At 46.4% G+C, this 20,442-nt stretch overlaps 1 protein-coding gene across 1 annotated transcript; it reads left to right on the top strand.

The window, feature by feature from the left end:
• The first annotated feature begins 8,472 nt into the window (after positions 1 to 8,472).
• On the top strand, positions 8,473 to 20,141 carry LOC128403907 (NACHT, LRR and PYD domains-containing protein 12-like). Its single transcript, XM_053369068.1, has 9 exons — positions 8,473 to 8,537; positions 9,479 to 9,645; positions 10,228 to 10,402; positions 12,246 to 12,311; positions 13,152 to 14,898; positions 16,358 to 16,444; positions 17,140 to 17,310; positions 18,368 to 18,535; positions 19,653 to 20,141. The coding sequence occupies exons 1-9, from the start codon at positions 8,501 to 8,503 to the stop codon at positions 19,738 to 19,740; spliced, it is 2,706 nt and encodes a 901-aa protein (XP_053225043.1). The 5' UTR covers positions 8,473 to 8,500; the 3' UTR covers positions 19,741 to 20,141.
• The last annotated feature ends 301 nt before the right edge of the window (positions 20,142 to 20,442 follow it).

The raw sequence follows: 20,442 nt of genomic DNA, 5'->3' as shown, positions 1-20,442 counted from the left end.
TAGAACAAATGTAAGCGCCATAGGACATCTGAGAGCATCTGAAAGCACGTTGGTTAAGTAGAACGTCAGCCACCGAGTCCTCCCAGTGGTGGTTTGCGTTTCCAGTTCTGGTACCCTCTTCTTCTGCTTCCATTAATTCCAGGTTTGCCTGCTCTTCTTTGCAGCCCCTGTTCACTCTCTCTTTTCCAAATGCTCAGACCCAGCAAATGCTTAATTGAGAGTCGCCACAGGCAACAGGCCCTCCCCTTCCTCAGCTCCTGAAGCTGCCGGCATTGGGGAACAGGCCTTTTGAGACGTTCCTGCCTGTGTCTGTCGGGCTTCATTTCTGGGAATAGCAACGCCTCCTTTCTGGCGTCTTCACAATAATGTCCATCAGCTTGTAGATCCCAGCCACGCCTAATCAAGCTGTCTGAAAGGCAGCAGGGAGCGGAGCGGAGCGGAGCGGAGCGGAGCCTGTGATGGGGCTTCCCTTCCAAAGGCAGGGCCCCCATGTTACCTGAGCAGCTATTCTGAGAGTGGGGTTAGGGGGCTGGAAGCATTTGCCTGCTTTTGCATCTCATCTCAGTGCACTCATCTCCAGCTTTACAGTGAGGTTGGTGGGGACAAGACTCTTGAGTGTGATGCTTTCTCCCTTGCTTTAAAAGAACAGGCAGTTTTCAGAAACTAATAGGGAGACATTCCCCAGCTGGTGGATCCAGCAGTGTGTGCTTTTTCCTTGCACTTGGGACCCCCATGCTGTAAACGGTCTGAAGCTGTCAGGCTCCCTCTGGGGTCCCTGCTCCCCTGCAGGGTAGAAAACACTGTCCTGTCCCTGAGATGGTGCCAAGGGTCTTTCTGCCCCTTCTCACTGAAACACCCCATGCTCCCAGCAAAATGCTGGATTTTCAGCTCATGGAATATGAAATCCCACCCCCTGGCAAGATGCCTGCTTAATTCTGTTTTCCTTCCTGGGACACTACCTGTAGGACCATCTATATTTGATGCTGGATCACCTTGTATTTCTTTTTTCAGAGAAACTGGGCCATCTCTCTGTAACTTCCAAGTTGTTTTGGGGTCTAAGTTGTCCCGCTTCGAGACGGGTTAGGGCATTGTGACATGCAGTATTCACATTTCTTACTTGGCAGAAGAGGAAGAAACCAATGAGTTTAGATTTGAGGTGGTGGTTGTGGGAAGAGATAATAGGAAGGGTGGCTTAAAGTATTGATTTCAATAAAAGACTTTGATCACGGCTCCTGTTAGCTTCATCTTTCCAAATTTTGGAAAAGGCTTCTGAGGGTGGTTCTCCCTTTGTCCTCTCTGCTCAGTAAAACTAAGGTGGATTTACAGAATTGGCAAATAGGAGAAAGTTAGAATGTGCCACGCTTTGTAATAAGGTGTCCTAAATCTGACACAGTGGGCACATCTCTGCAAACCACCTGCCCCTTTGAGGAAGGCAAGAAGCAATGACTGACAAGTGACTTTCTCCTGTCCACACCTCCCCTGCGAATCCAATTTTGTAACGTTAGGAAGAGAACATGGCTCCCGTCTTGTTTTGGAATGTGCATTGGCAGTATGTGGCTAATGTTAAGAAAGTTGCATACATCCCCCAGGAGGCAGAATGTTACACTCTAATTCTAGCATTGAAAGACTATCCGTAGTAGAGCAGTTTTGCACATGGACCCTCGAACAGCCTTTCTGTTTCAGGAAGCTCTATATGTGCAAAAAAAAGAGAAATCCTGAATCAAGTACATATCACCATCTTGGAAAATGTCCAGTGACCTTGTCTTAATGCCTGGCAAGAGTTTTTTTGGGTGGGAGAGCTTGCTGTGGGTAGCACAAGGCAGCCGGGTTGAAATCTCACCCTTCAAATTCCTTCCTGCCCTTTCTGTGCTGTGTCCCACTAACCCAGGGCTCTGTTGTTCATACCCCCCCCCCCATTTCCCACATTGCGCTGTGGCCTTTCTGCCAGTACCCTTCCTGATATTTTTACTTTTCAAGGAACCCATATTACAATGCTTTGGAGGTGTGTTACATGTAAGCCCAGAGATGGGGAACCTGCCAACTTTCCATGTCTCGTTGGACTTCCAACTCCCATCAGCCACAGCCGGCGGTCAGGGATGATGTGAGTTGTAATCCAGCAACTTTTGGAGGATTGCAGGTTTCTCACTGGGGTATAAATACTAGAGCCTCTTCTCTTAAGGGGGCAGGCAGGATTGATGGTCTGACCCCATCAGTTTGGATTCTGCCAGGGGGTGCAGTTGGTGGCTCTCCCATTTGCTGTGCAGGTTTTGCCTAGGCCTAGGAATGAACCTGAGATCAAATATGCCATCGTATAGCACTTTGAAGCAAGCTCGGCCACCTGCTTTTTCAATGAGTGAATGCCATCGCTCAGGTGTGCAATGGATGTGTTCCCTTCAGGAAAGGGAAAATTTAGAGGAGCAAAAAACCAAGACACACACATGAGTGACAGCACCTGTAATTCAGGTGTGGGGAACCTTTCGCTCTCAAGATCAGTGTTTCCCAAACTTGGGTCTCCAGCTGTTTTTGGACTGCAACGCCCATCATCCCTCGCTTGCAAAGACCAGTGGTCGGAGATGATGGAAACACTAGTTCAAAAACAGCTGGAAAACCCAAGTTTGGAAAACGCCGATCTAAATGTTGCTGATGTCCCACCAGTCCCTGCAAGCAGGTGGTGACTTAAGAGGATGGAAACTCTTACTCAGCAACATCTAGAAGGCCAAAATTCTCCAACACCTGCTGTAAACAGAAGAAAAGTGGGCGGAAAGGGAAGAAGTTGGGGAGAGGGGTGTGCTTGCGATTGCTGTGTCTTGCCAGTGGATTTTCCTTGCTCCTGGCACTGCACACAGCCCATCATGGAGGCAGTGATTTGAAATGGAGGATTTGTTTCCACACAAGTGACCCCCTGAAGACCAACAGGCATGCAGAACCTGTGATGTCGCTGGACTCCAACTCCCCATCTCTCTGATCAATGGGAGGTGGAGCCCAGCAACACCCAGAGGACCGCAGGCTCCCCTACCCCTGACTTACAAGGAGGCTTTGAGTTTTTGTGGCCTGTTTGCAGCTGCTCAGCATATTATTACCCATATGATTCCCTCCCCTCCCTTTTTAAAAAAGAGCTTTTGATTTTGTGTACACTTTCTCGAGAGCCGAGTGGCCTTTTTTTCCACACCTCCAAAAACACATTAGAAAGTGGCCAGATTGTGTTACCTTCCTCACAGCCTCTCCTGCAACATTTCATGGGTTTTGGAACAGATAATTACATGCATTTTGACAAAGCAGCCTCCCAGGTTTCACTTCTGCATTCTGGTTCTTAACCAAATGAGATGGCTAGTTAAAGTGATAGCAGAAATCCTACAGCTGCTGGATTCCCCCTTTACATAAATAGTGGGAGGGGGAGCGGGAAATGGTATTTTGTAAAAGCGATTGCCATTTTGTTGTTGTTTACATGTCAAATTCATTGGGTTTTATCCAATGCCCATCATGGCTCAGAATGGATCAGCCCGAGTATGACCTGGATTAAACCTGTAATACGTCATTTAAGAAGAAGAAAAATCTGTTTTCAAATTGTGTCACCTGGGAGAAGGGAATTGCTTTGGGAAGAATCTATATCTCTCTTCTCATTTCTTATTTTTAACATCAGTGGTGTTCAGTCGGCTCAGGGTCCTTTTGAATGCCGCAAATAATAATTACTATTTTTGTCAAACTTGGCTCCTTTAGGAGTTGATATGAACGCTGTGTGTTAACATGGAGGTGAAGGAGGTTTGGATAATTATTTAATTTTTTTGTAAATATTGTATAATTTTTAATAGCTTGAACCGTGTATATACGTCAAATAAAAACTTGCATTAAAAATGGTGTGCTATCTGTAATTCTGTTGTGCAGAGAAAGTAGCTGAGAAAGGGTTTTTCTCTACCTCCTGATACCAAGAGCTGAAGGTTGGAAGACTTGGGATAGACAAAAGGAAATCAACCCATGGCTTGCATGGTTTTTGAAACAGCATTAGGAAAATTCTTGAAGGATAAGGTTCCCTGTGGCTGCTAGCCACAATGGCTGTGTTCTACCTCCATGGACAGGCTTCTTTTTCCTTGGCGATCACTCGTAGCTGAGTAAGATTGTCTTCCATGAACACGGTTTTAACAGTGAGTCTGTGACTGTGGAGGCCAATTCTGAATCCACACGTCCTTCCACAGTGGGGACAGAGGTTTCTGGACATGAGTTGATCATGGTGAGGGTTTGCCAAACATGTCTTCCTCTTAGCACCTTCCTTTCGTCCTGAGTTCCAGCGTCTTGAAAGCCCATGACACCTTTGGTAAAGGCTGTTCTCCAAGTGGAGCACTCGCAGGCCAGTGTTTCCCAATTATCAGTGTTTATACTGCATTTTTTTAGATTTGCCTTGAGAGAGTCTTTGAACCTCTCTTGCTGACCACCAGCATTACACTTTCCATTTTTAAGTTTGGAATAGAGTAGTTGCTTTGGAAGACGATAATCAGCCATCCACACATGACCAATTCAACAAAGTTGATGTTAAAGAATCATTGCTTCAAAACGTGATCTTTGCTTCTTCCAGTACACAGGCATTAGTTTGCCTGTCTTCCCAAGTGATGTGTAAATTTTTTCAGAGACACTGTTGATGGAATCTTTTGAGGAGTTGGAGATGGCGTTTATAAGTGGTCAACGTTTCACAAGCATACAGTAAGGTTGGTAGTACAATAGCTTTGTAAACAAGTATTTTGATTTCCCTGCGAATGTCAAACACACTGCACTTCAATTGGGAGAAAGCTGCACTCACAGAGCTTAGGCGATGCTGGATTTCGGCATCAATGTCGGCCCTTGTGGAAAGATAACTGCCCAGGTAGGAGAAGTTGTTGGATTTCACAGGCCTTTTGCCTGATCCAGGAGGTTTATTTTTATTTTATTTATTTATTTTATTTATGTGCCACCCTTCATCAAAAGATCTCAGGGCGGTTCACAAGATAAAAAATACAAAATAAAAGCACAAATAGTTAAAACAACAACCTCATAAGAGGTTGCAATCAAAGCACCTCTGGCAGCATTTTAAAAAAACCATGGTTATTTTTTATGTTACTTCTACTTCAGTCAGTTATTTAAATGGGCAGTTGCCCAAAACACTTGTGGGTGCAGAACCATGATTTTAAGTCTGAGGGCCACATTCCCATCTGGGCAAACACCCAAGGGCCACATATCACGGGTGGGCCAAAAGTAGATTTGTTTATTCTTGTACAGGAAGCTTGCTTCTAAAGACTCTCCCACCCTGAGAACCCTCTGCTATTCTATCATATGCAACAAATAACTTCTCAGAGACGTGACCGTGGTTTATTGTATTTGCAGTGCCTGATGTTTTTATGGTTATTACTGCTCTTTTTGTTCCCTTTGTGAATGATGCCATGGCCTTTGGCTAGTGCAATAAAGTTTATGATGATGATGAAGTGCATATGGGTTCAGTGAGAGGGTGCGCCCTGGGGAACTTTGCAAGGGCAAGATAAAGAGGCTTTGGAGGGGGGGCGGGTCTCATTATGCCCCCAGGGCCTGAGGAATCCACCCCACTGACTTACCGCGCGACGATTACTTGGAAGCAATTATCCACTTCACTTTTGCACAGGTTTGCAGCCCTTAAACCCCCCTCCCCCTGAAATCTAGGACTGCTATTTGCAGCCTGAAATAAGAGGAAACATGAAGCCAGGAGCTACTCGACAGCTGGCTGTGTTTGCTGTCTGAAAGCCAACTCCCAGCGATCTACTGAAAGTGAAAGCAGAACGAGAAGTTTCTCGCATGAAATGGCGCCTGTTTTTTCCTGCCAGCAATGAAGACGGAGCAGCAGCAGCGACCCAGGCCGCGGTGATCTGAGCATGCACAGATCCCCTCTTGCCTCGGCTCTCTCTGGCCCTCCATCAAAGTCAGCTTCCAGAAGACCAGCAAGGCTGAACATCAGTGTAATCGGGCAGGTGAGTGCTCTCCGCCCAGTGAGCTGAAGTTCATGGTCCCAGTTGAGGACTCTGGGGGACTTCCTGACATTTGGAATCTGGCCAGCAAATAAAAGATGAGGGTCACCGAGCATACACAGAGTGCATTCTCCCTCCGACACAGAGCGTTTATTGTCCAGGGTTGTCGTCGTCGTCGTTAGTCCCTCCTTCAATCTTCTCTTCCGCCCCACAAAAATGTACAGTATCAGCAGCCTGGACCAGCTGCTTTGAGAGACAGCCTGTCCCCAATGGTGTAGCCAGGATTTTGATTGTGGGGGGGGGGAGGACTTGGTTTGGGGGGGCAGGACTTTTGTTAGAGGGGGCAGAACCTACGTGATTGGTCCATTAGTTAAGTATTTCTATTGTTTTGCTTGATTTGGGGGGGGGTTCCCCCCCCCGCGCCCTTGCCTGTCCCCGCATAGTGTTACTGAACTGCAATTCACAGCAATTCTGTACTGCTGGCTGTGCTTGCTGGGGCGGATGGGAGTTGTAGTTCCGCAGTACCTGGCAGGCCAAAGGTGACCCATACCTGGCTTAGATCACCTGGGGGTATATTTTGCTCATGGGACTGGACCCTACAGAATATCACAGTGCTGGGTCCTGATGCTCTGTGGAACGTGCCACATGTGAAAAAACGCAACCTCCACCTGTTGCTTCAGAAGTCATGTTTTTAAACTAGCTTGCCCACCTGACCCATCAGATCAGACCCAATTTCTCTGTTTTTCTCTCTTTTTATAAAGCGTTTTTTTACTGTTATTATGATGCTGTTTTCTTGCTTTCGTTACTGCTTAGAGCAGTGGTTTTTTCTTTCTTTTTAAATATTTTTATTCATTTTTATCTTTAACAATTATCATCACAAATAAATCATAATCATATACAGATAGGATTTTCTGAATACCTGGGCTTCCCTCCACCCCTCCATGGTTTCCATCGTTATTCTTTTCCAACTGCACCTTGTAATGTTCTACATATTTTCTTAATACTCGGTTCTCACCATAGTTCTCGCTACATTGCAAGTGTTTCTTAGAATCCTGCCAAAGTTTTTAATTGTTTACAGTGTTCTTTTAAGTAACTTACAGATTTTCCCCATTCTTTATTAAATTCATAATCTTCTTGATCTCTGATCTTCCTGGTCATTTTCGCCATTTCAGCATTTCAAACAGTGGGGTGCAACTCACTTCCAGGTGGGTCTGAGCGCCACAGGCTGCACCCAGGTCTTTCTTGCATGCCTGCCTTGCCCCCTTGCTGTGCCATAGCCTTTTGGTTGGTCCAGTACAGTTCCAGACACGGGTGTAGCCAGGATTTATTTTGGGGTGGGGCAGAACTGAGCAATCTGTGATTGCTCAGTTAATTAAGTATTTTTATTTATTTACTTGATATGGGGGGCAGTTGCCCCATGGCTCCAGAAGCTCCTCACATCCTCCCCACAGATGGCAGGGACACATGAAGATTTCGGGGGAGGAAGGTCTCCCTCCTTTGAGGGGGAAGGGCCTGGGGAGGTATTAAGGAAACTGTGAGGTAAAAAATAAATATTTATTGCTATAATAATTACTGCTGCTGCATAAAGTGGAATTAAAAAGGGTTAGAGAGGAAAATATTCACGTAGGAGGAAGAAGTGAGTGTAAAAGAACCAGGAAGGCAGGATGAAAGAAGTTGGTTTTGGGAGGCTGGGGTATAAAGTTCAAGTTGTGTATGAAAGGAGAATGGGAGAAGAAATTACAGGTGATGAGCAGTTGTTTTTTTCTAGAAAAATAGGTCCCGGCACTCACCATGAAGTTGCTACAGCAAGTGGCACACTTTTTAACAAGTGTCGTTGAGTATCCCCTGAAGAAAAAACAGGGGGACGAGTATAAATACTTTGAGAGGCACATGGGGGGGGGAAGTGGAAAATATAAAAGAAATAATGCACGCATTTAGAGCCTCTAAGATCAGCGACTTGAGGAAGTTGTATTTCCCACAGTAAATGTATGTAATTAGCTGAAGGAAAGCTGAGTTGTTAAACTCCTTGCTGCAAAGAAGGTGATGTGGGAAAGAATGAAATGTTTTCCCCATTGTCCTCAATTCCCTCCGCACTTGCCGTTCTCTCTTGCCACACCAGTGTGCCGTTCCACACCCTGTGAGAATCACTAGTACAGCGCCTTGGCAGCAGTCATGCCAACGTGAATAAAATATGGGGGGGGCCAGATAAGGCCAGTGCACAGTCCCACCATTTGAATGGCAATGCCCATTCACTTTGGACAGCCCAGACCCCTCAAATATTTTATGGGGGTGGTGGAGGCAAAGGGACCTAGGAATTGGCTCCTATGTTATGCAGTGAGATGCTTGGCCAGTCATTCTTGGTTTTAAAAACCGGGAGTGTTAACAAACAAGACCCCCATTTTCACCTGAGAAAAGTTGAGCGCCATGTGCTTGCAACGTGAAAAGGAAGGAGCCCCATTAGTGCTATTCCAGCATTGATTTCCCCCCCTTTTTCATTGTCTCCCTTTCAGCAAGTGGCATCATAGCAGGTGGAATCCAAAATGGCTGCAAACTGCAGAGGTGTTGTAATAACCGAAGGTAAGCTTGTGTCTGTGAGTGAGTGACAGGTGAACTGCTGTCATCAGCAGCAGACTGGCAATTGGGATTAAGGAATCACACTGAGTCAGACCGTAGCACTGTAGAGCTGGAAGGGACCACGAGGGTCATCTAGCTCAACCCCTGGCAACGCAGCGATCCTGCCCACAGCTGGTCCATGTAGCTCAGTACACTGGCTGGCAGATAGGGGACAGTCCTAGCCCTAACCTGGAGATTGCCAGAGAGACTTGAGACCTTTTGCATGCAAAGCAGATGCTGTACCGTTGAGCTGTGGCTTTCCCCCCAATATTATATACATGGTTCAGCAACCTAACGTATGAGTTGCAAAAGGCATTATTTTAATTATGTAGAAATCTAGTACCAGTTCCACTATTTGAGACTAGATAGTTCTGATTAATCTGTTCAAGAAAGGGCACTTGAGTGAAAAAGCCCTTGAAAAGTTGCAGAAAAGTTTGCTTGTTGTTCACTGCCCTGATATTTTAGGATATGGTGGAGGAAAAACCGTGTGTGTGTGTTTGTGTGTGTGTGTGTGTGTGTGTATGTACACAGTGGTACCTCCTTTTTTGAGCGTCTCGGAACGTTTCGGTTTTCGAAAACCAAAAACCTAGAAGTAATTGTTTCTGTTTTCAAACGCTCCTTGGAAGTCAAACGGCTTTCACTGTGTGTTTTTCAGTTTTTCCAGTTGAACCTGCAGGCCAGCCTTTTGCGTCTCGGTTTTCAAACGTTTCGGAAGTCGAACGGTCTTCCGGAACGGATTATGTTCGAGAACCAAGGTACCACTGTATATAAAATGTACTGGTGTCTATGTGGCTAAACCACCACATTTCTAGGCTTCCAGGAGTGTTTCTCTGAGGATTCCAACCCCACGAAAGCAACTGCTGAATCTTGGCTGCGTTCATGGCTGCTGTGCTGTCTCTTTTCAGGGGACCTGCAACGCTTCGTCAAACACTTAGAGGCTTTCGCAGAAGGCCAGCTAAGGAGAGTCACAGAGTATTTCCACCCGGACTTGATCTACGTCATCGAAAATGACATCGCCCTGGTGGTTCAGGAACTGAGGAGCAGGAAGGTCATTACACCTGAGCAAGCCCAGGTAACAGTGCTTTGCAGGTCCTTAAAAAAATGTATGGTATGGCGGGGGCTGCAGTTCTAAGGGAACGGTGGATCCTCAAGAACACAATCCCAAATGCAAGGATTTTGGCCAATGCAACCCCCATCGTGCTCTGGCCTAAGGAGGGAGCTGTGGGGCAGAATAGCCACACTTACCCAGAAGCCTCTAAATGGCAGTTGGCCATAGAAGACCGTCGTATTGAGAAAGACATATTCTGCAAATGGCTAGGGAGGCTGGGGTTAGTGTTGCATTCCGTTTTTTTCTTTTAAAGTTCAGACAAATTCATGGAGATGGAGAACTGTCGGCAGCCATTGGCCATGGAAGCTTAATAGAACTTCCATTTCAATGGCAGTATACCTGAATATCAGTTGATAGGAACAAACAGCAGAGGAGAAGGGCTGCCAGCTTCATAAACTAACTGCAGGCTTACCTGAAGCATTTGGCTTGGCCCTAAGGTGAACAGGACGCCGGCGTAGCTGGGCCCTTGATCTGAGTGAGAAGATTGCTGTATTTTCCCCCCTGCTAGCTAGCTAGCTAAACTCCTGTCTTCTGTGTTTTGTTTAGATCTATGAAAAAATAGAGAAGCACGAGGATTCAACCGCAGCAGCAGAGAAGCTAGTTGCTGACCTTGCCAGTAACAAGGCTTTGGCAATAGGGCTTTGGAAGAGTCTCTGCGCTCTGAGGCGCCACTGGTCTCATCCCAACCTTGAGGTGATGGTGGGGGAAATGACCCGCAAAGGTAATATATTGTCCCCTGCTCCCTGAGTAGTGAGAATTTTCTTTTTCTTTTGTTTTTAAGGTTATTAAGGTGTTACTGTTGAATAGTGGGTAGACATGGCAGACGACACAGCGATTTCTCCAAAGCAGCTCTTTATTTTGTAAGCTGGAACAGAAACTGAAAAGCAAACAGCTCAGCCGGCCTGCTTTTATAGGCAGCCAGCTGTCAACATTGTAGCAACAACAACCCAGGGTTTCCCGCCTAAAATAACTGACGTGGACCTGAGTGAAAACTATCTACAGCATCCCCCTGCTGGCCCAGGGTGAGAACTTCAGTACATAACACCCCTCCCCACTGAGATAAGGCGTTAGTTACAATCGTAATGGTTTCCTTATATACAGCACTACACGTAATGGTTCAATTAGGCACAAAAGCATATCGGTTACATTTCCCATACTTAGACCAACAGTGATACATGTCCAACAACATAGTCCTTTAAATAAGTTGGGCGCTTGGAAACTCTGCCAGACCGCCGGGGACTGGTAGCCAAGTCCGGAGGGCCACACAATTCTTGCTGAGGCTGTGGTGCGACCCTAGGTGGCGTTGAAACCAAATCCCCTGGATCCACTGCTGTGGGTGGAGCCTCCGCAAGTGGAGTGGTCTGAGTCTGTGGTAAGTCTGGCAGACCCTCTGAAGCGGCTTGGTTCGGCTCCACGCTGGCAGTTTGCGAGGGAGGTGTAGGTGGAGCCTCGCCATCTGTAAGTGTCTCTTCTGGAGCCACAAGTGCAGTTGGGGGCACCACGGTAGTGTCCAAGTCCCCAACCCTGCGCCTAAGCTGGTCTATGTGCCAGCGCCACAAGCGTCCGTCTTCGAGTGCCACCTGGTACGAGCGAGGTCCAGTGACTCCCACTACTGTGGCTGGCACCCAAGGAATGTCCCCCACATAGTTCCGGGCAAAGACCTGGTTTCCTGGAACAAATGACCGTGGCGCGTTGGCACAGCCTGGGGGTTCGGCCACGGCAAAGTCCGGGTGCAGCCGGTCGAGCGGTGACCTGAGGCGGCGGCCCATAAGCAGTTCAGCAGGACTCCCTGCCTATTGAGATCAAGGAGATCCTTCGCTGTATTCTTTTCAGCATCTACCGAAAACATGAATGTCGAGACAAGCCTACCTAGTTGCTTAGAAAGTTGAGGTAATTTTAATCTGTTTTAGTATTTTAACTTTGGCATTTTTAAAGTAGCCTTGACTTTCCCACCCCCTTGCATTTCACTGTTGTTTTTTGTAAACAACTTTGAGATGTTTTTTACAATCAAGCAGCGTCTAAATTTTATTAAATAAGATATAAAATTAAGTAATTGCAAACAGTTTATTACTATTATCAATATAAAAGCGAATTTGTTGTGCCAGAGTTTTTGAATGCACTTTAATTGGACTAAACCTACCTTACCAGCACCCTGCAAGATGGTGAAGTCCAGAGGCGACTCTGTTTTAATCCAGTTCTCCTTGTATTGCAGCCGGCCTTATGGTTGGGCAGAATGAGTCAGCCACCTCAGGCAGCAGCTGCTAGAGAATGGGGTTGGAGGGAGCAGCAGTGAGGTTCTGGGGGACAGAGCTGTGCTTGCGCCCTGAGGCCTGACCAGTGTTCCCAAAGTCAGCTTGCTGTCCCATCACCAGTGTCAATGTCAGAAGAGTGGCTGGGGAAACTCAGCCAGATGGGCGGGGTATAAATTATTATTATTATTATTATTATTATTATTATTATTATTATTATTCGACTGTCAGTCCAGTCAGCGTTGTATATGCCAGGTGGCTTAGACGATGCCAAATTCCATTTCCAACTGTTTTGCTTTTTCTCTTTTTTTGAAGATCAAGCGCTACTCAAGGAGATTCTCCTAAATGAAACCGGACACAACCTTGCCCCGGAAATGAAAGGTACCTGATAGCAAATAAAAATAGTCCACCAACACTTCCTGTTTTCCATTGAACCAATGCAAAGGAATCAGATTTGGGTTCTGGGATTGTGGTGGCCCTCAGGCATGGGGCACTCAGTGAGCAGCTCCCCCTGCAACCTGAAAGAAGTGGGACGTGCCAACTCAGTGTTTTCTTAAGCTGCATCTGATCTTGGATGTTCTGGGCAGAGTGGTGGGCCTTGCTTACCTTGGAGTCAGCACCGCAAAGCACCATGGAAATCTGAAGGTAGTGCAGTTATTCCTTTCTGCATTGTGGTCCTACTTTATACAGCCGTACCTTGGTTTTCGGACAGAATGCGTTCCGGAAGTCCGTTCGGAAACCAAGGCGCAGCTTCCGATTGGCTGCAGGAGTGTCCTGCATGGCTTATTGTGACAGGAGTGACCTAGCAAAAGCCATGCGCTTACATGCCTCTTTCCCCCTTCCCCTCTTTCCAAGGATCTCAGTTTTGCTTATGTTTTTGATTAACATTTTGTCTGTACCCTGAGCTGTGTTTAATCGTTACTAGTGTTTGTGGCAAATAGCCCAGTTCCATAACAACCCATCCTTTTCAAGTTGCCCTGTTTCAAACCATAGTTAAGTTTAACCACAGTTTCTTGGATGTGGTGAAAGAGCAAGCTGAGGGAGCAGAACGAAGGTTTATGGCGATTTTCAAACCAGCTCACTGGCTCTCAGTGTTTCTTGTAAGGATCATCTACCAATAGCCGGAGATGCTACAAACCAGGAAGTCTTTGCCTATTTGATCTCCTGTTCTGCTAGGCTGGGCCTATTCAGTGAACCCTGCAATCTTTTTCTTCTGTCCAGCTTGTCAGGATGAACACAGATGTATTCTGTTGGAACAGACCAAGTTGCTGAAAGAAACCGGCCAAAGAACACGGTCCGAGGGGCAAAGTTTCCCCATCCTCAACCGCTATGTGGATATAAAAATAGTCGCTGATGTCTACTTCAGGAGACAAACGTTTCAAGAACATGAGGCACTGGCTGCTGCTGGAGAGCTGAACGAATATCGCCTCCGCCACAAGATGCAGGTGGAACTGGAGCGAATCACCCCGGACAGGCTTTTCCGTTGGTGCTATCGATCAGGCCGCACGCCCCACTTTGTAATGGTGAGCGGTGTAGCTGGAGTTGGCAAGAGCACCCTAGCGCAGAAGTTTGTCTTTGACTGGGCCACTGGAAAACACTACCAGAAATTCACTTTTGTTTTCTTCTTCAAATTCCGAGACCTCAACACGGTGGGGGAAAAGACCAGCCTAGAAAGCCTGATCCAACGGGAGTACCCCAATTTACACTCTAAACTTGACACAATTCTGCAAGAACCCCCAAAATTGCTGTTCATATTTGACGGTTTGGACGAGAGCAACAGTAACCTTGACTTGGGCAGGAACGCAGAATTTTGTGCTCAACCAGGAGATGTGAAACCGGTGGGGGTGATTGTGGCCAGCTTGCTGAAAGAGAAGCTTCTGAAGGGCTGTTCCATCCTCCTGACCAGCCGCCCAAGCAATCTTGCCCGTTTGGAGAGAGGGGTCCTCCACAGAGTGGCCAGTATTGTGGGCTTCCTCTCCCAGGAAAGGGAAAAGTACTTCCACAACTTCTTTGGAGAAGCTGCGGTGGCCAAGAAGGCTTTGGCCCACGTCAGGGAGAGCCAGGTTCTGTACACCCTCTGTTACAATCCTTCTTACTGCTGGATTACTTGCACAGCCTTGCAGCCTTGCTTCACCTCTGAGGCCGGACAGACACATCCCCTTCCCAAAACGATAACTCAGCTCTTCGTAAGCTACATCAGGCATGTGATGGTCAATCACACCAAGGAGCTCCCTGAGCGTGAAAGGGCACGGAAGATGATGATACAACTTGGCTGGCTGGCTGAGTATGGCCTCCAGCATCACACTCTTCTGTTTGATCAGGCGCAACTGGAAGCGTTTAATGTGGATTCATCTCCCCTCGTCAAAACTTTCCTGGTGGAAAACATACAAAGTGCCACTTCACCTCCTGTCGTCACCTATTCTTTTGTCCACCTCACTGTCCAAGAGTTTTTTGCTGCCCTTGTCCATTATTTAGACTTCAAGGAGGGCAATTTTGGATACATAATGGCAGCAGTCCAAGAAGCCCAAGGTGGGGAGTATGAGATTTTTCTTCGCTTCCTCTCTGGCTTGTCTCAGTTTGCAACCAGGGCACCGTTGGAGTCTCTTCTGGGGACGTTCTCACCACAGACCGCTAGGCAAGTCATTGACTGGATCCTGAAGACGGACTGCAGTGATTTCCTCCAAATGGAAAGGCCTCTTGATGGGAAAAAGAGGACCTTGAATTTCTTCAATTTGCTTTTCGAGGCACACAACAACCTCCTTGTGTGTGAGGCATTGGGGGGTGATGGTGATGGTGTTGCCTCCATGGACTTTTCGGAACTGTATCTGATGCCTGTGGACTGTGTCATCCTTGCTTATGTGCTGAGTTGCTGCAGTAAGATTGTCCTCCTGAATCTTGATACGTGCTTCATTCAGAATGAGGGACTGCAGAGGCTCAGCCTTGAGCTGCACAGAGTCAGAGAACTGAGGTAAGCAGCTGAAATGCAATTCACGGCTGATGTCAAATTACAAGTACAGTCGTGTCTCGGATCCCGAACGCCTTGGGAGACTAACGTTTCAGCCCCAAACAATCAAAAAGCGGAAGTGAGTTTTTCAGTTTTCAAACGCTCTTTTGGAAGCCGAACGTCCGACGGGACTTCTGCAGCTTCCGATTGGCTGCAGGAGCTTCCTGCAACCAATCAGAAGCTGCTTTTTGGAAGTCGAACATTTCGGAAGTCGAACGGAATTCCGGAACGGATTCTGTTCGAATTCCGAGGTATGACTGTACTTTCAAGGTTTGATCAAACATTCCAAACAATTGATGGAGCAGCATTCACGTTGAATTTAGTCTTTGGACCTTGCTAAATCTGCCCAGGGACGCGGGTGGCGCTGTGGGTTAAACCTCAGCGCCTAGGACTTGCCGATCGTATGGTGCGCTCCCGTTGCTCGGTCCCAGCGCCTGCCAACCTAGCAGTTCGAAAGCACCCTCGGGTGCAAGTAGATAAATAGGGACCGCTTACTAGCGGGAAGGTAAACAGTGTTTCCGTGTGCGGCTCTGGCTCGCCAGAGCAGCGATGTCACGCTGTCCACGTGACCCGGAAGTGTCTCCGGACAGCGCTGGCCCCCGGCCTATAGAGTGAGATGGGCGCACAACCCTAGAGTCTGTCAAGACTGGCCCGTACGGGCAGGGGTACCTTTACCTTTACCTTTAAATCTGCCCAACCCCCGCCCCCACGAACTGAAACAACACCTGCAGAAGGATTGGGGCCCATGGTTCCAACTACTTTAAATGGGTATGTTGCAGACTTCACGACGAGTGTTATTTAGTATTCAGGTATCTGCCACAGAGCCAGGCCAGGCCTTGGGCATCTGAATGTACCTGAGACCTGACAAAGAGTCTTCCTATCCAAAGGTCCCTGCGGTCAGTGACTAGAGCCGAGGGCTGGCACAGGGAGACTGAAGCCAGTATCGGGATCAAAATCAGCAAAAGTTTTTGCCTTTTCGACGAGGCAGCAGATGCAGAGACAGGCAGGCTCCAAGTGTTCATATTAGGCCTTGCCAGTTTAGAAGCTTCATACAGTCTCCCAATTGCGAAGGTTGAAGGTGGTTAGGGGAAGCTATGACTCTTAAAGTGGACTAATAGTTATGTCAATGTATTGTGTGGATGTGGCCCTTGCTTACCTCCCTCTCTGTCCTTTCCCCATCAAGGCAGATGATGTCTGTTAGCTTGGGGGCAGGGGAAGGAGAGGGGTGGAAACCATCCAACTACAGCAGGTCCCAATTTTGATGAAAAAGTCTCCCAAAGCAGCTTCCAAATTATCAGTGAGAGGACAGTCCCTTCCTTCAGTCCCACAATATAAAGGATGTGACACAAGGAGGGGGGGGGCAAGGTCTACAGTGACTACTAAATGCTTTTTGCATTCCTATAAATTCTTTCTCCTTTCACAGGCTTTGCAATAATGATCTGAGCAATCCATCCACAAAGGAGCTTGTTTCTATCTTGAAACATAAAGAGTGTCGACTGGAAATCCTGAGGTATGTTTGTTGCAGCTAATGGGCTATTCCTTACCAAATCCTCACTGGGTCTGCACTGGAAGAGCCAGAAGGTATTTGGGGAAGGGCATCCTCTAGCAAATGTTCCTGACTCAAAACTAAATAGGAAACATTTGGCTCTCGTGCCCTTTGAATTCTGATTCTTTTCACGATCTGTTCTGTTGTGAATTGTGGGCGGTTTTGTTAGATAACAGAGGTGGGTGAATGTGTAAGCTTCCGTTTCTCTTAGTTTCTCACAGGGTGGATTTGATTTAAATCAAATTGATTTAATTGGTTGGCGGTTCGAATCTCCACGACGGGGTGAGCTCCCGTTGCTCGGTCCCTGCTCCTGCCAACCTAGCAGTTCGAAAGCACGTCGAAGTACAAGTAGATAAATAGGTACTACTCCGGCAGGAAGGTAAATGGTGTTTCTGTGCGCTGCTCTGGTTCACCAGAAGCGGCTTAGACATGACCCGGAAGCTGTACGCCGGCTCCCTCGGCCAATAAAGCGAGATGAGCGCCGCAACCCCAGAGTCGGTCACGACTGGACCTAATGGTCAGGGGTCCCTTTACCTAAATGAGTTTAGGAGTCCAGCCTTTAAAAAAGAAGAAGAATTGAGCTGTTTAAAGATACAAACTCTATGTGTATACATATTTCCCACCTTTTCTTCTTCATTTCCTCCCTTTGCTCTTCCCAGCTTGGCAAAGAATGCGCTTACTGGACAGTGCTGTAAAGACCTGAGTTTGGCCCTCTTGGAGAATCAGACCCTTTTAAATCTTGACCTGTCCAAGAACAAGCTGCAGGATCAGGGCCTCTCTGACTTACTGAAGGTGTTCAGCAGTCCGCAGACCAGGATACAGAAACTAATGTAAGTGTCAAAGCAACCACCTCATGGTATGCAGAGTATTTTAAAAGATTTGCAGGTCCCCTGTACATTTCCAGAGGCTTTGGTTCAACTTTTCTAAGATGTTTATTAAGAAAATTTATGAGCAGCCTTCCTGTCAGGTACTGAAGGTGATGTTTCTAACCCCTAAGCCAAACAATAAAAAGCCCCACTGAATTACCAAGGTGGAATCTGCACACATATAAAAAAACTGCTGTGGAAATGCTTTTTTTAAAAATTTTTTTTTTATAAAAATACATTGAATTTTGCACAACTCACTTTCGCCATCTAGTGTCACAATTGTACACTGCACTTTACTACACATTTAAAACGTTTTATTTGCAGCTGTATAGCTGAGTCTCAAGTTGATTTTTAAAACGAAAATACATTTTAAAATAGAGAAAACTGTGCAGGATTAAAAAAAAACAGTCAATCAGAGTAGCTAGCAACTGGAAAATACAAAACAAAATACAAATCCAAGTTGATAATATGTTGATGAGTGTGTAAGAGTCAGCTGAGAGAAATAGTTTTGTCATTGTCATAGTGCTATAGCTTGGCATTAACACAAGAAACTGGTGGTAGGTGTTTCAGGAATGACAAAGGATCAGCACTTCTGCACGCAGCATTTCACTAACCTGTGGAACTTACTGCTACAGGATATGGTGACGGTCACTAGTTCAAGTTACAGTCCCATACACACCTATGTAGAAGTAAATCCCAATGCTAAGCCTTTTCATCTCAAGCGTTGCATTGATGGTCAGTCTGGGGGCTGTAAACCAGGAGTGGACGTGGACAAATTATGGACACCTGCACACCTTACACAGAGACCAAATATACATGCATATTCACAGCACACACATTCACCAGACATAATAAATAACAAGTTGAAAGATTAAAAAAATCTTTTTTAATAATTCCAGTGGAGTAGCTCAGCTACTCGTGGCAATCCCCCCCTCCAAAAAATAGGGGTCGTGTTATACATGAGTGTGAGGCTCTGAAGAGGTTGGAGCACCTTTTGACGTCTTTGCTTCCTCTGCTGCAGAATCCAGGAAAACGCCTTGTCGGATGTGTCCTTTGAGGAACTTTGCTCTGCTCTAGCCGACAACACTAGCCTCAGGTATCTGGACGTGAGTGGCAACCCTTTCACGGATATGTGTGCTGAAGATGTGCACACTCTCATTTTGACCTGTCCTGCTCTTACAGAAATCAGGTACCATCAGGCCTCACTCTTCCTAAGTGCATTCACTCATAAGGGAATTTAAACTTCTACACCTTGGAAGTTTGGAGGGGTGGTCAGCCTGAGGGAGGGCCTTTCTGTGGTGGTCCCTTTCATTTGTGCATTGTTAGTTGTTTTCTGAAGATAAAGCTGTTTAACCTGACCTCCAACGCTTGAGATATATATTTTGATAACCCGCCATATTCTTGTGGCTGTAATTTGTTTAAAATTGTTGTGACCTGCCCTGGGACCTTAGGCTGAAGGGAGGGTAACAAACAGTCAAATAAAGATTGGGCATTTTGCGATAGGGAAAATGATAGGAAAAATCACTGTGATGTGTGATTCGCGGCAACATCATGCAACCTCCCTGCAAAATGAATTGTGATGAATCCTCAAAAAGCAGGTTGTCAGGAAAGTGCCCTTTCTCCTGCCTTTATTGAGCATATGTACTGATTTGTTTGGGGGTGGTTATATGACTATGACGCGGGTTGCGCTGTGGGTTAAACCATAGAGCCTAGGACTTGCCGATCAGAAGGTCAGCGGTTCGAATCCCCTCGACGGGGTGAGCTCCCGTTGCTCGGTCCCTGCTCCTGCCAACCTAGCAGTTCGAAAGCACGTCAAAGTACAAGTAGATAAATAGGTACTGCTCTGGCGGGAAGGTAAACGGTGTTTCTGTGCGCTGCTCTGGTTCGCCAGAAGCGGTTTAGTCATGCTGGCCACATGACCCGGAAGCTGTACGCCGGCTCCCTTAGCCAATAAAGCAAGATGAGCGCCGCAACCCCAGAGTCGTCCACAACTGGACCTAATGGTCAGGGGTCCCTTTACCTTTTTAATATGACTATGAGGTTTCATCATACATTCACATGTCTTCCCTTTATTCATTCATGCGACGCTCTGAGTGCATTTCCCCATCACTTTCCAACCTGCAGTCATTAAAAAGAGCATGCATGTTTTTCTAGAGCAACGGAGTTCTTCAATCTGCTTTAAATGTGCAAACCTAACGTTCCCCTTTGCCATGTTCTACTTACTTTTTTCTTTCCTGAAAACCGCAATTATTGGCAATCTACCTGAGTGATAACAGTCATAGCTACATTTGTTGTGTTTTTTCTAGGTTAAACTTAAGTGATATCAGTCCAGGGATGGAAAAAGATCTGAAAAAGCTGGATGGTTGCAGAGAAGGCTTCAAGATCCACATTTAAAACTCCTTTTTCCCAATTATTCTTTATTAATTTTGTTATGTACTGAAGTTCTCACCCTGGGCCAGCAGGCGGATACTGTAGATAGTTTTCACTCAGGTCCACATATGCAAATAAGGGATTGAAAGTGACGTTCAGTGATTGGTTAGTTACAGAAAATGGTTACTGTTGCGTTCTAGTGGAGCTCTATATAAGCAGGCTGGCTGAACCCTTCAGTTCAGTTCAGTTCTGTTCTGGCCTGTGAATAAACAAGATCTGTTTGAAGAATCGCTGTGTCGTCTGATATGTTCACCCACAACTTAACAAATTTTCCAAATTATTACTCTTGCTCATTCTTCTTGCTCTGCGTTGCTCCATCAGACTCCTGGTCCAATCCAAAAATAATTATAAATAAAATCCATTCAACCTCAATCAAGTGGGGGAGGGCATAATAAAACCATGTTGAATTCCTTGTTGGGCATAAATCAAAAGCCTCCCCCCTCTTTTCTGCAGTAACAAACAAAATAACACAACAATGGCTACACACGTCTCTTTCATTTTGCAGGGGAGGACAAAATAAGGCCATTTGAAAACCATATGAAAGCACAAAGCACCTTGTCCTCCCTCTTCCTTTCCTGGCTATTTTAAGGATTCTCCAGCTTAAAAAAACACACACAAAAAAACACCATTCAGATACCTTCAAAGAACCAAGCTCAGTACTTCTGG

The sequence above is a fragment of the Podarcis raffonei genome, chromosome 16 (genome assembly GCF_027172205.1).
Source record: "Podarcis raffonei isolate rPodRaf1 chromosome 16, rPodRaf1.pri, whole genome shotgun sequence".
Lineage (NCBI taxonomy): Eukaryota > Metazoa > Chordata > Lepidosauria > Squamata > Lacertidae > Podarcis > Podarcis raffonei.
The sequence above is the reverse complement of the archived record's forward strand: the minus strand, read 5'-3'. Positions and strand labels throughout refer to the sequence as shown.

Bases quoted from the DNA above. Each gene is read 5' to 3' on its own strand.
- LOC128403907 (XM_053369068.1), top strand. From the start codon at position 8,501: ATGGCTGCAAACTGCAGAGGTGTTGTAATAACCGAAG. The intron at 10,403-12,245 runs GTAATATATTGT...CTTTTTTTGAAG, and splicing joins GGGGGAAATGACCCGCAAAG to ATCAAGCGCTACTCAAGGAG. The intron at 12,312-13,151 runs GTACCTGATAGC...TCTTCTGTCCAG, and splicing joins CCTTGCCCCGGAAATGAAAG to CTTGTCAGGATGAACACAGA.